This window comes from Hevea brasiliensis, chromosome 5, assembly GCF_030052815.1.
Source record: "Hevea brasiliensis isolate MT/VB/25A 57/8 chromosome 5, ASM3005281v1, whole genome shotgun sequence".
NCBI classification, from domain to species: domain Eukaryota; kingdom Viridiplantae; phylum Streptophyta; class Magnoliopsida; order Malpighiales; family Euphorbiaceae; genus Hevea; species Hevea brasiliensis.
In genome coordinates, this window is record NC_079497.1 from 101,208,237 (window position 1) to 101,222,145 (window position 13,909).

The 13,909-nt window shown below is 33.2% G+C and overlaps 1 protein-coding gene across 2 annotated transcripts; it reads right to left on the minus strand.

The window, feature by feature from the left end:
* Window positions 1-7,479: 7,479 nt before the first annotated feature.
* Window positions 7,480-13,213, minus strand: LOC110654878 (triacylglycerol lipase SDP1). Of its 2 annotated transcripts, none has more exons than XM_058147260.1 (5): window positions 12,857-13,213; window positions 12,592-12,719; window positions 10,809-12,299; window positions 8,923-9,066; window positions 7,480-8,688 (listed from the first exon to the last, which is right to left on the minus strand). In XM_058147260.1, exons 3-5 carry the CDS (start codon window positions 12,225-12,227, stop codon window positions 7,693-7,695), a joined length of 2,559 nt encoding a protein of 852 aa, XP_058003243.1. In that variant the 5' UTR covers window positions 12,228-12,299; window positions 12,592-12,719; window positions 12,857-13,213; the 3' UTR covers window positions 7,480-7,692. The 2 variants fall into 2 exon arrangements, with proteins under 2 accessions (XP_058003243.1, XP_058003244.1); XM_058147261.1 differs by having other exon boundaries at window positions 12,807-13,213.
* Between the last annotated feature and the right edge of the window lie 696 nt (window positions 13,214-13,909).

The following is a 13,909-nucleotide window of genomic DNA, read 5'->3' on the forward strand; positions in this document are numbered from 1 at the left end:
AATCCCAAAAGTAATGAAACTAGTAATCAAGATAGGACTAAGAGATTAAAAAAAAAAAAAAAAGGTCAAAGTAGATGTTGGGATGGATATCCTTGAAGGAAAGGCATAAGGGTGAGAGAGGACAAAAGTTAAAGAATAAGTACAATAAGTTGGAAAGATATCAACACTAGTAGAAATAGAAAAAAAAAATAGATAAGATCCAAAGGATACGTGAAAAGCTCAATAGATTTGGTTACAATGATGAGGATAAGAAGGAATAAGTACGCTAGAGACATACTAAGGGATGTTTAAAACAAATTATAGTGAAATGGTAAGATAAAGGAATAATGGATCCTCGATTTAAGTACCAATGTGTCAGAAAGCGCGTCAGATAGTAAGAAATTTCAAGCAGAAGGCAAGTAACTCTCTTTTCAGAAAAGGATTAAGGTATGATAAGTTGTTATTGGATGACTTAGGAATATGTAGACTTTTGTTAGGTTAGAGAAGAGGCCCAGCCCACTTTTTACTATTAATAGATAGAATATGATCACTCAACACTTGGATAGAGCTCTACATAACTAGTTACATAAGATGAACAGGGGTTGATTTGAGGACCTTAGTAATGACACAAGTAAATTGGGAATTCGAAGTATCATCGGAATGAGAAGATGCATAGGTGTTGACCAATGGGGCCATAGGACAAGTAAAGATGTCGAACAAGATACCTATAATAGGTGTTATAGGAAAGTATCTCATAGGATACTATAGGATAAGGAACATAAGTCATGTTTATAGGAAGCAGAGATTGTTGAAACAGAGATATGGGGACTGAAGTCACTAAGAGATATGTTAGGGCACAATGAAGGAAAGGTAAGCACCAAAGCTGATGGAAGTTATGAGATATCAAGTCAAACACAGTGGAGGTATAGTGAGTACTGAAGATGTCAGAAAAAGATTAAGGAGTGGTTTGAGGTATGAGTTTCACTGTGAAATGATGATGATATCTGGGATACTACAGCAGGCAAAAGAGCTATGCGGATCCTAGGTGAAAGGATGTAGAGTTTGGAGTGGGTAATTATGTATTCCTAAAGGTCTCCCTAATGAAAGGAGTCATGAGGTTTGGGAAGGAAGGCAAGCTGCCACCTAGATACATAGGACCTTTTGAGGTCATTGATAGAGTTGGAACAGTTGCTATCCAGTTGGAGTTACCATTAAGCCTTTCTCACGTCCACCTAGTGTTCCATATTTCCATGCTTAGGAAGTACATACATGATCCTTCCCATGTGTTACAACCCGATATAGTGGAGTTAAAGGAAAACCTAACCTTCGAGGAGCAGCCAATAGCCATAGTGGACTTTCAGATGAGGCAACTATAGTCAAAACAGATCCCTATGGTTAAGGTTTTATGGAGGAGCCAATCGGTAGAAGAGTTTACTTGGGAATTAGAGCAGGACATGCGCAATAAGTACCCGTACTTGTCCACTATGTAATCTTATAATTCTTTATTCTGTCTTGTGTAAAATTCGAGGATGAATTTTCTGTAAGGGGGAGAGAATTTAATACCCCTAATTTTCAAATAATTATTTTATATGTAAATATAAATATTTTAGTCTAACCCCTAGTGTTATGGGCTTTGCATAGGTACTTTCATTTCATGGCAATTCGGCCATAACCCAGATCCATAATTTCGGGCTGAACAGATAAGCTGCCAGAATTACTTCAGAACTGGGTCAAAATTATAGGCTACCCCATCGTTTTCAGACATTCCGGATATATTTTCAATATTCGAATTGGCGTAGGTAAGCCCGAACCCTAAGTTTCCTTAATTATTTAGTTTTGGGTTTGGATTAAAAATCCATAAAATATTTGTGGGTAGTTAGAAAATTATAATTCTTTTTGTATTAGTTTAGTAATCTTGCTAATGACAGCGGGGCAAAGTTTTAGAATTTTTAGAGCTCAATTGGACAGTTTTTGCAAAAGGGTTAGTTGTAAGGACTAAATTATAATTTTTCAAATTGTGATTGTTGACTGTTTGGATAGGCCCAGGAGGGGCCGTATGATATGATTGAGATATGATTGTGTGACTTGTAGATATAGAAGTGTATTTTGAGCCCTTTTGTACATTGGGTAGGTCCTAGGTATGAGGTGAATTTTGTCAAATTTTCAACACGAATTAGGATGTCTTTGGTTCTTTTTAAACTTATATTGAGTCAATTATATTAAATAAATGTAATGTAATTGTCAAGTGAGCCGGGACAACCTTCCTCCTCCGCCCAGCCATCACATTGACCTCGATTTACATCTGTGAGTAAAATATTAATTTTACCTATAATTTCAATATTATTATATATGTTCAAACATGCTCATGCATCACTTATAAATATATATTTTTGTAGTTAAATACTAGGCATGTTTTATATTGCATTTTTATTTGATGAAATGTTATGGATATTGTTTTATACTAATTTGCAACAATGTGCATGTGTTGGCATGCGTGTGGTGTGTGATATTGGTTATGGACAGAACGGGTAGATGTGGCTGGAGCTTAACTCGCTGAGACTCGATCCTTTATGGATAAATCGGGGTAGGCACGACTCGAGATGATCTTGCTGGCCCCCGCATTTGGTCTATTAAGAGAAAGTCTGGCTTGAGATGTATTTACTGGCAGAGATTAGATTTAAGAGAGCTGTATAGAGGATCAGCTCCCATATATATATATTGTTTGAACACTATATGGGTGTGTGAGTGCTCCAAATTACTTTTTGTTATTTATGATGTGATTTGTATAAAAACTATGAATGTGTTGCATTCTACTCTTTATGATGCATTAACTTTAGATAGCTATAGAAATTATACTTAAAATCAGTATTTTACTCTGAGTTGAACGCTCACTCCTATTCACCCTATTTTTCAGACTACAGGAGATCTTTTTCAGAATAACCTGCTTCTTACCTCGCAGGTTATCAATAATTACTTAATTATATTATTATTCTTTAAATTTGTAATTTGGAAATCCACATGTACTAGCAGTAGCATTAATCTTGTCAGGGACTGTATGAATTTAAGTTTTTGTATTAATAAATAAAAATTTTTTATGATTTTTAAATAGTTTATAAATGATATAACAAAGTTGAGCTGGGCTCTCCTAATTTGAGTTTCTGATAATTATTGGGTTAAGTTGGCCCAAAATAAAATTATAATAGTTTTGTTGACCCCGTGTAGCTCAAAATGAGCATTGATTTTGATGATAACAAAACTCAACTAGAATCTATCTGACTCAATTTCAAGTAATGTGTAGATTCTTTCTCTTATTCATGAAGAATCTTTGAAATTGCATCTAAGGAGGAAGGGCACTCAAATGCATTCCAAAGATGAGTCCAAGTTCAGAAAGAACAAGATTATGAAAGCTAAGACTCAAGTTGAAGGTATGAAAGTCATAAAGTTAGGAATTGAGTCTTAGGATTTGTGTAAAAAGAATAGATGAAAGTTTTAGTCAATTGGAGCTCACAAATAATTTCTCTTTTAATTACTTTATAAAAGTTCCTTTCATCATGACCTTGAATATTTTTATTGGAATATATATTTTCTCTTAAGGTCTAAATCAGTTTTTTTTTAAAGATTGAAATTTTTCTGAAAATTTTGAAACATACATCTAGTAAATTAGTTTGCTAACTTGTTTGCTAAAATATTAGTTTGCTAATATTTTTGCTAAAATTATAGTTTGCTAACTAGTTTACTACTGTTGCCAAAAATTTCATTAGTTTGCTAAATGATCAAAGTTGCTCTACTTCGTACAAAAAGACAAAATAACGACTATTTTGCCTATAACAGAGTGTATAACGTCCAAAAAAAGTTTCAAACAGTCTAAAATGATTTGAGACTATAAATACACTTTCTTTACTTCATTTTACACTTGATGCAAGCTTACAATTGCACTCCAATCTTGATTTTTCATTTATTACTTTTATTCAAGTGTTTTAAAGTGTTTGAGCTACCATTGGAAAATCAATTCATCTCTTCTTTATAGTTTGATTTGTATTGAGTGAGAGTGAGTGTTAAAACATTAAATTGCATTTAAGAGAGGTTGTACAAGCACCTATTGAAGCTTGTGAGTGTGAGTGCTTGAGATAGCACTTGTTAAGGGTTCAAGCTACCTTGGTAAAAGATTGGTGTTGAAAAAGTTGTAAAGGGCTTTTGGTCTCTTACCTTTAAAAGAGTAAATAGTGGAGTGAAGACTCAAAGAAGGTTCTTTGAGAGAGTGGATGTAGGCTAGTTAAGCCGAACCACTATAAAAATTATTGTTTTTTATTTCTATAACCTTAATCTCTTTACTTTTGTGTAATTGAATTTCTATGCATGATATTGAATATTGATTGAATAGATTAAGTTGATATACTTAAAGATATATTGAATAGGTTGAGAAATTAGTTGAATATTTTGTGATGCATGTTATGTCAAAAATTACTATAAATACTGATTGTAGCTTGAATTGCAATTTAGGGATACTTTCTTGAAACAAATATCACTTTCTCTATATATAGGTGCACCTAGTTGAACAAAGCCATAATTTTTTATTAGGCTACAAGCAAAGACCGAAAAATTATTTAAGTCCAATTCACCTCCCTCTTAGACTATTTTGGGATAATAAGTATAATTTAAATTATTTTATATTCATGTTGGGCCTAAATTGTAGACCTGGTCTTGGGTTTGGGAACAGAAAGGTTTACTATAGGCCTCGGGGGTTTTATGCCGATCCAGGTCCTAGGTGTCGATTTGATCCATAGATTGGATCGTGACAAAAATAATTTAATCCTTCTGTCAATAGATAAAATTATTGTAAAGATAAAAACTACACAAATTAAATTATTTTATATATTAAAATTAAATGAATTAAATAATTTATTTCTCAAAATTGAAAACGAAAGTGCAATATAGCTTAAAATATTTAAAAATTAAAATATAATATAGAGTAAAACCTAAAAATCAAATTATAAATTTCGCAATTATGATGGTGTGTTATTTTGATAATACATCAGAGGGTATTTTTTTCCATTCCTTATATCTTTATATATGAAAACTGAAAAGACCAATTAAACTATGATTGATTGGGACATCTAAATATTTATTGTGAAAGCTTAAGAACGCATTTAAAATGAAATTTACATGCGAAAAAGAAAAGAGCGTTGATCTTCTATGACTGCGACCATATTTAAAGATGGTTCTTTTTTTATTATTATCTTTTTAAAGTTTTGGTCGGCATGACAAGACGAAGAAAACAAATAAACACAAAACAAATGCCTAGGCATAGCAGCATAGCACGTGTTTTTGTTTGACTTCTTTGTCAATTTTTTTAATAGAAAATGCCAGTGAAATTATTATTATTTTTTATTTTAATAAAATTAATTAATTTATATATTTTTAAAAAATATATTAATTAATTTATATAATTTAATTTTATTAATTATTTAATTTATAATTATTTTTTATACCTAAATTACTTTAATTCTTCGCTGCACTCACTCCCTAATCTCCTTCATTCTCTCTTTATTTTTATTTTTTATAAAAAAGTATAAATTATACATAAAAAATTAATCAGTTCTTTTAAATCTCTAAATAATTAAAAAAAAAATTTTAGTAAAAAAAATATAAAAATAATATTTAAAAAATTTAACAAAAAAACTTAAACAATTAACAAAAAATGTAAATTTAAATTTAATTTTCACATGGCAAAATTTTTATTTTTTTTCAAAAATATGTTTTTCAAAATACAGATCAATTAATTAGTTTCATTAAAATAGAGTGAGTAAATCATATATTTTTTAAAATATAAGAATTAAATAATTAATTTTCTTAAAATAAAAAGAGTAAATAGTAATTTGATTAATATCGACTAATAGAAAATTTAACAGAAAATTAAATAGTTTAATAGAAATAAAATAATTTTTTAAAATGTATTAATCAAATAATTAATTTCATTAATATACAAACATTAAATAGTAATTTTCTTTCTTTTTTTTTTTAATGTTAAAAATCAACAAAGACAAGTAGGAATTCTTCCAAGAAAACCTTGCCTGGAAGGCATGAAATTTCAGAGGAGACAAGATCATGTAGGCTTTTTGAAATAGGGAGTCCACTTGCCCAGCAGACACAACTTTTGCTTTTTATTAGGACTTTTGCGCTGAAATTGTCTATAGATACTTCAATTGCAAGGATTCATCAATTCTTTCTTATAAAATATTGAATGATTAAAGTTCTTGCCTTTTTTGCATATATTCATTGTTTCAAACTCTAATTTCCTCCCCAATACATGTTCAAACAAAGAAAAGAAAATCAAGCTCATGGATACCTAATTTATATAATTAATTGTAGACAGACTGTAAAATTATAAATAAAAATCTTTTTATTGAAACATGATGGTGAAATTTGATAACTTAGTTGTATATCATTTCATTGCCTCAGGGGAGACTAATTTAAGTTGTAGAGGATCTCTGTTGTTGTATAGTCAAATGCTTTTGCAAAGGGATTGGAAAATGTTTGTTTCAATACATTTATTGAGAAGGAAACAATTATGCGGACTCTCTAGCTTCACTTGCCCATGATTTTCCTTTGAATTTGATCCAACTACAAGATCCATTGGTGAAGATTTGTTAGTTAATGTAACAAGATATTGCCAGGCCATTCCTGGCTTATCCGACACTTGTCCTAGTCTATTGATTCATCCGGTGTTTTACTAATACCTGCCGTTGGAAAAGGTAATGGGTCAACCTTTTTTAATCCTCGGCCTCCATAAATTTTGGGCTCTGAGCCCTTTGCTTCTGGACTTGGGTGGGAGTACAGTAGCATTTATGTTTATTGGACTTGTACCTTATAATGTTTTTATCGGCTTATTTAATATTATTATTGAAATAATAATAAAAAAATTATTTTTTTTTAAATATATTAATTAAAAAATAATTTTTAATTAAATTTAATAAATTTAATTATAAAAATATTAAAATAATAAAATAAATTTATTCAAATTTATTTTTTTTAACAGCATCTACACATCATCCAATACATTATTCTCATACTTCTGACAATAATTAAATTAAGAAAAAAAAAAACAAAGCTAAGCTTCCCTTTCAACGTTTTGCACAACTACCTTAATTTCCTTGTACATTGGCCGAATTTTGACACTGTCATGCGTTAATAAGTGGGTCAAAGAGATCAATAAAGTGTCAGAATTAAGAAATTTTGGAACTCTAATCATTTTTACTACTAAACACCAGAGTCTCTCTTTTTTTCTCATACCAATTTTCTAGAAAAACAAGTCTTGTAATCTAGGTATTGAGTCTGTACACGGAGAGCTTTAGGGGAGGGGGGTGTTAAATTTCTGTTTCATGATGTATGAAAATGACGCTGCTGGGTATCCACACAGAAAAACGATTTAGCAAATGCACGACAATATCAAATATGGATCGTGCTTGTAGCAAAAAATCTAAGCATTTATCGTCCTCAGTCTTCTGTTGAAAAAATTGATTCTTTATTCTCCACTCTTCTTGACTACTAACACTTGAAATCATGGTAACCTTGAACATTTAAGCAATGATACATTTGCTCTTGCTGCAATCAGTCAGCAACACTTGAAATCGTGGTGCTCCTGGAATCAGCTCCACCCAATTGTTTCATGCAAAAGAAAATTTTCCTAAAACTTTGTTCCTGTCTATCATATATTCAGGGACGGTTCTTGGAACAAGGATCAGAAACTGTTTCGTTAGATAAGTTCATTGCAGTGGCATCATCATCAACATCGTCATCATCGTCATCATCATTATCACCAGCATATTCAGATGCTGAGCTAGCATCCATATCCTTTTCTGGACAGTCGAGCTGAACACATTCCGGAACTTCATTGTTGTAGTTCTCCAAGTCCTGGGTCCTATTTGAGAGTGCCAGGTTTTCTTTCTTTACAATATTCAGCACAAACCCATTGTGGATCCTTTCAGGCTGCAAAAGATCACCTTCAGTGACTGTGATACTAGAACCATTCACAGATGATCTACTGCTAAAATCCCTATGTTCAAATTCGTTTTCCGAATTTCTTTCCGGTGTTGTCACCCTGGAAATCTGATTATATGGATCCCTGATTACCATCTGGGCCCCTGGAGAGTTAGAATTTGTCATCAAGCCTTTGGTCAATTCAGCATCAATATCCAGATTTTGCACAAAGTCAATAAATTGATCTGCAGAAGTAGTTCTCATCAATGGTCCACCAGATCTTGTCCAAGAACTTAAATCTACACTTTCAGATTCAGTATCACTTCCATCATGTATGTTACGGTGGATCCGCACATTTCTACCAGAAGGTGCTCCAGATCCAGATCCACCAACACCTTGATGGAATGTGGAAGCAAAATCAGCGAGGTCTTCTTCAAGTGAGCCTGTTGAGTTCTCTCGAGCAATGCAGTTCCAAGATGGGATCCTTTTAGAAGCACTGAATTTGACAGTGCTGGGAGCTGTGCTGGCTAGGCCATGAGAAGCAGCAGCAGCCCTCTCAGCACTCCTTTTGAGTCTACGCATGTGGTTCAGAATTGCAACACATTCATCAAGACAAAGCTCAATCCCACAGTTGGCTTTTATGGCTGAAAGTTTCTCCCATGTACACCTCCTCCCTTGGTTGATTGCCTTTTGAAGCTCCAGAACAGTTGGATTTTGTATAATTTTTGATATCTGCATGACAAAAAATGCCATATAATTCTCATGTTGAAGCATTCAGAAATATCAAAAATAATTGACAACAGACAATATGACGAAACACAATACAATATAACGATTTGAGTAACAAGAGTTGACCATTGAGACTTTTTTTTTTTAATTTCTACATTCATTTCAAATGCTTAACGAATTTTTTGAACCATTGAACCCATGATTCAAAATTGCTGCCCAGTTATAGTTTGCATATACCTGAGTGAGTGTGGCAGGCATAACAACAGTGACATCGCCCTCCCAATCTTGAGCAAAAAGCTTGGCAAGTCCCCCCAATGGAAAACCAAGTTCCAGTGCCTGATTGAATTTATGTTTTACCTCCATCTCAGTAAGATGAGCAAGCTACAAAGTTAAATACCAAAATGTATTAGTTTCATGTCATTAGGACATTAAATGAGAAACAAACAGCAAATGTAGCTGACGCATTGTATGTTGCATGGGAAAAGGGCATTTGCAATGTATGGGTACCATATGTAAGTGATGGATGCTACATGAATTCCATTGTTAGAAAAGAGAGTTCCAATTTGAAAACCTAAGAGTTAAAATAATTAACTATTTTCCAATAAAGAAGGTAGGTTCTTTCAAAAAGAGAGCGTGCTTGGTAGTTATCTGTGTTCTACTTCAGTATATTTTCTTAGCTTCCCACCTTCAATCAATTTGTAGAGAAACATCTGCCACCCCTAAACCCCCAATAAAAAATTTCAAAAAAAAAAAATGAAGAATAAACAGTTGCCTGGAAATGTAACTTTTCAAGTTATAGAGTCACAGAGGGTGGCTTTGGTGTAACATTAAAGTTACTCCACTTGTGACCTAAAGGTAACGGGTTCAAGCTGCCGAAACAGCCTCTCTACAAAGCAGAGGTAAGGCTATGTACATCAACCCTTCCCAGAGCCCACAAGTGTGGGATGCTTTGCGCACTGGGTCACCTTTTTTTTATTTAGTCACAAAATTGCACTTAATCATCTGAAATGATTTGCGTAGTGAATATTAGATTCATCAATGATTTTGTTCAATTTCAATACCTAAGGCAGATCAAAGCCCTCGGTCATGTAGTACCCTAAATTCCATACCTATTTTTCTACCTGTCTCATCATCTGAATCACCAAGATAAACACTCAAACAACTATATTCTACTATTGCCAGAAAATTCCCACAATCAGGATCTGCATTTACTGTCACCAAAGAGCCCTTCTTTTCTCCCCAAAGATCAGTCAACAAATCCTAAATCACTCTTCCTTAATTTAAGCAATAGACTCCTTAACTTTAAATACCTAACACACCATAAAGGATTTAGCCAGTAAATTATGTTCTATATTGGTTAGATAAAACAAGTCTAATTCCATGTAATTCGGCATAAAGTGTTTGGCTGCAACCTGAACAAAATAGTTATGTAGAAAAGGTCTTAAGCTGTGAATCTATCCTACACAAATGAAATTTAAAAAAGGTCTTAATTTCTGATGTACCAAAATAAAAGGTCTCATGCCATGTGGTGGGTGCTGCATAGAGAGTGCTTGGCTGCCACCCAAATAGCATGAGTTATGCAGAAAAGGTCATATGCTAGTTTTGGCTCCATCAATCTCAGTATCAAGCCTTGGTGGTCATGGTTTTCACATCCAAATATAAATAATCTTGAAATCATAAACAAGATAACAAAGATAAAAAACCAAAACCAATAATGGCAAACAAGAAACAAATTAATGAGCCAGCATATCAAAATACATTAAAAAATGTTCTAAATAATTTAAATACTCAATCAACCCATTCTCTATCCAGGCAAGGGAACTCAATTGATGAAATTCCAAAGTAAAGTAATGAGACAAGTGGGAAAATAGAGACACTGAATCATCTTCAGAAGATTTTCCGCACATGTAGCACAAATAAGGAAACGACAGACGTATGCAGAAATGCAAAATAATGACTGAATAGGATAAGATGTGTACATTTGAAATAATGTCACCTTCAGAAGATTTTCTGTACACGCAGCATAAATAAGAAAACAACAGAAACAAGTAGAAATGCAAGTTAAGACTGAATCCAGGCTAATTTGAAACGAGAAATGTAAATTTGAAGCCATTTATACATACCTTGGCAGCAAAGTTACCACCATAAGCTCTCACAAACTCCTTCATTCTCAATAATGGAGCAACGTGAGGATTTGCCTGACTCACAATAAAATGATTGACATTGAACAGTTCCTTCAATTGCATCATTGGTAAATCGATTTCCAGGCTACCATCCCTCCACCGGCGAGCAGATGTGCTTGGTCCTTCCTCAGGATCCAGATTAAAAGGTGGATGATATGGAACAATTTCTCCACTCCTGTCCTTAGCCATCAGTTCCTGTGCCTCAAAAAGGCCAGGAAAGGCACAAGAAGCAGTGACTGCACTCCATATAACAACATGAGGTGAAGTCAGGTAGTTAAGGCACCTAGGAGGCTCATGCTTCCTAGGGGAGCATACTGTGATCCCAAGAATTCGACCTGTCATGTCATAAGCTTCTTGAAATGTAAGATTACTCGTCAGATGCCTTAACATCCATTGCAACTGCCGTATTTCATGGACAGCTCCTTGTGTCCTGACCCTCTTCACAACAGTAAAAAGCCCACCCATCTGATCAAAAAACTGCAATGAGTGCAAAGAACCCTCAAAAAAGCTCTGTAGCTCTGGCCACGATCTAGTGGCAACAACAGAACAAATAATGGATCCCACACTGGAACCAGCAATTATTCTTGGCAAAAGCTTATGCTCCACCAGCGTTTTAACCACACCCACATGAAAGGCTCCAAGGGAAGCACCACCACTCAAAAGCAAAGCTGTTCTCCCAAATGCATGTCTTGTCTCATGCATGAAAGAAAGCTTCTCTTCCAGTGCAAGCTCCTCCGAATCTGAATCACAAACCATTCTCAACTGAGTTGAGACCTCATCAATGTATTCCTTTATGAGCTTGGGCACTTGAAGCCTACCCTTATGAAGCTCTGGGTTACACATATTACCAAGATTTCTTATAAGATCAGCTCTCATGAAAAAGATAATGTCTCTAAGAGATCCCTCCTGTCGACGGTGTCGGAGCTCCTGAAGTTTATTTCTCACTAGTTCTTCATCATAAAGGTCTGATTCATGCATCTTTGGTGTCTCTTTATCAAGCATCTTCGCAGCGTGTGCCCACTCTTCGTATGTCAATGCAGTTCTCATCATATTCCTCCAAAATTTCCTCCTGTAAGCCATCTCAGCCCTCAATTTCACATTCGTGCACCGTTTCAAAAGAAAAGCAATTATTGTTACCATGGCCAATATCCCTTGAGGATTCCGCGGATGCAACCATGTCAGTATGGATGCAGAAGCATCCCTAAATCTTTGAAAGTAATTCAGTAACAAATGATATATTTTACGCCTCAAATGTGACATTGACTTGCAGAACAAGACTCTGAAAGCAATCGTCCTGCCAATGATCGTTGAGGGTCCAATTGAAAATGGATCAACACTGGCCTCATTACTTATATCCATACCTTGGCTAAAGAAAAGATTGTGTCTTGTGGAATTCCTGTAACTCACCAAGATTTGCTCATATGAACAAATCTTAAGAAACAATAACAATGGCTCAGAGACAACAAAGAAGAAGTCACCAAGAAATCAAATTTCACAATTTTTAAGGATGCAAAAGCTCTACGAATTGTGCAAGGACAATAAAATGATTGACTTTGTTCCTCCAAACTTATATCTTGCAATCAATTGAAAAATTATCTCACCACCGTGACAAAACTATATATATGCTCTAGGCAAAAGGAAGCTTTCGTAGGAGAACTAGATATATGAGCAATAAAAATGCAAATTTATATCGGAGACATGAATAAAAGTAACAAAATCCAACCTCTTAATCCGGCACAGGACTCCAAATCCAGCAAGAACCCAAACAATAACTAAACCTTGAAATTTTGAAATTCCCAGGCACCACCACGAACAGAAGCCAAATGCGTCCTCAACTCGCACCCATCTTTCCTGGTGAACAAACCCAAAAACCCGTCAAAGGTATAAACACAAAAAACTAAAAATCAAAACAAAAGCCAAATGGGTCTCTCATAACACCATCAGAAAAACTTATAAAAGTCCAACAAAGAAAGTAAGAAACAAAATACCCCAAGAATTGAAGAAGAAAGCCGAGAAACCCAGAAGGGATATTCCCGGCAAAAGAAGAAAGAAGTGGATTTATAGAGAGATTGAATTAAATAGAAGAAATAAACTATTGGGAAACGTAAAAGAGATAAAGATAGCGATATGGTGACGCAAGTTTGAATGGGCTGATAGATGGCGGACATCTTGGATTAGGGAGTGACGTGCAAACAACTTGGAGGAGGAATATAATAATAACAATAAACTATAGATCGATGGAAGTTTCTATTTTTGCTTGTTTGTTGTGGGCTTGTAGCTGCAGTTTTTGCTTTGCTTGCAGCTTCAATACGCCACTCCATTGCTCATGTGATCCCCAGCCGCGACACAAACACGAGAAAAATATAGGCGCTAATTATATAAATTAGAGATTGAAAATGTTCAAAAGAAATTTATTATATTTTAAATTAATTAGTTACATTTTTATTTTATTTTTTTACTTTTTTATTTTTATAACATAATTTACTTAATTTAATAATAAATAATTAAATAACTCATAGATTTAATGTATTATAAATTAGAAAAATGAAATGATATATTAATTATTTTTTATTAATAAACTTAAATTTTATTTTTATTGATAAAGTAAAGACGATTCTCTCATTATTATCCTTTTTTTTTAAACAAAAAGTTTAAGATAAGAAAATCTTATCTGTTCAGAATTAGATAGATTATTAATTTTTTTGAATAATTTCAGTGAAATTTATAATTATCCATCAAGAAGATAATGGTGAGAAAAATCAAAATTTTATATATGAATTTAAAGGTGTATTTCCTATATTCAATTTTTTACATTTATTTATGCCAACAATTTTATAATAACATTTATGTAAACATGCAAATGTTACTTAAATTTATAAAAATAATATTTAAATAATATTTTTAATAAATTTCTTACATATTATAATAATTTTTAAGGTAAATTTACATAAAGAATATTGAGTTAATTATTATTATTATATTTACTATAAATGTTAAAAAAAAAAGTAGAGGAGAATGTAAATGAAATGTAATTTATTGTA

Coding starts and splice junctions, on each gene's coding strand:
- LOC110654878 (XM_058147260.1), bottom strand. CDS start 12,227: ATGGATATAAGTAATGAGGCCAGTGTTGATCCATTTTCAATTGGACCC. Junction 9,067..10,808: donor GTGGTAACTTTGCTGCCAAG/GTATGTATAAAT, acceptor TTAACTTTGTAG/CTTGCTCATCTTACTGAGAT. Junction 8,689..8,922: donor TGCCTGCCACACTCACTCAG/GTATATGCAAAC, acceptor TTTGTCATGCAG/ATATCAAAAATTATACAAAA.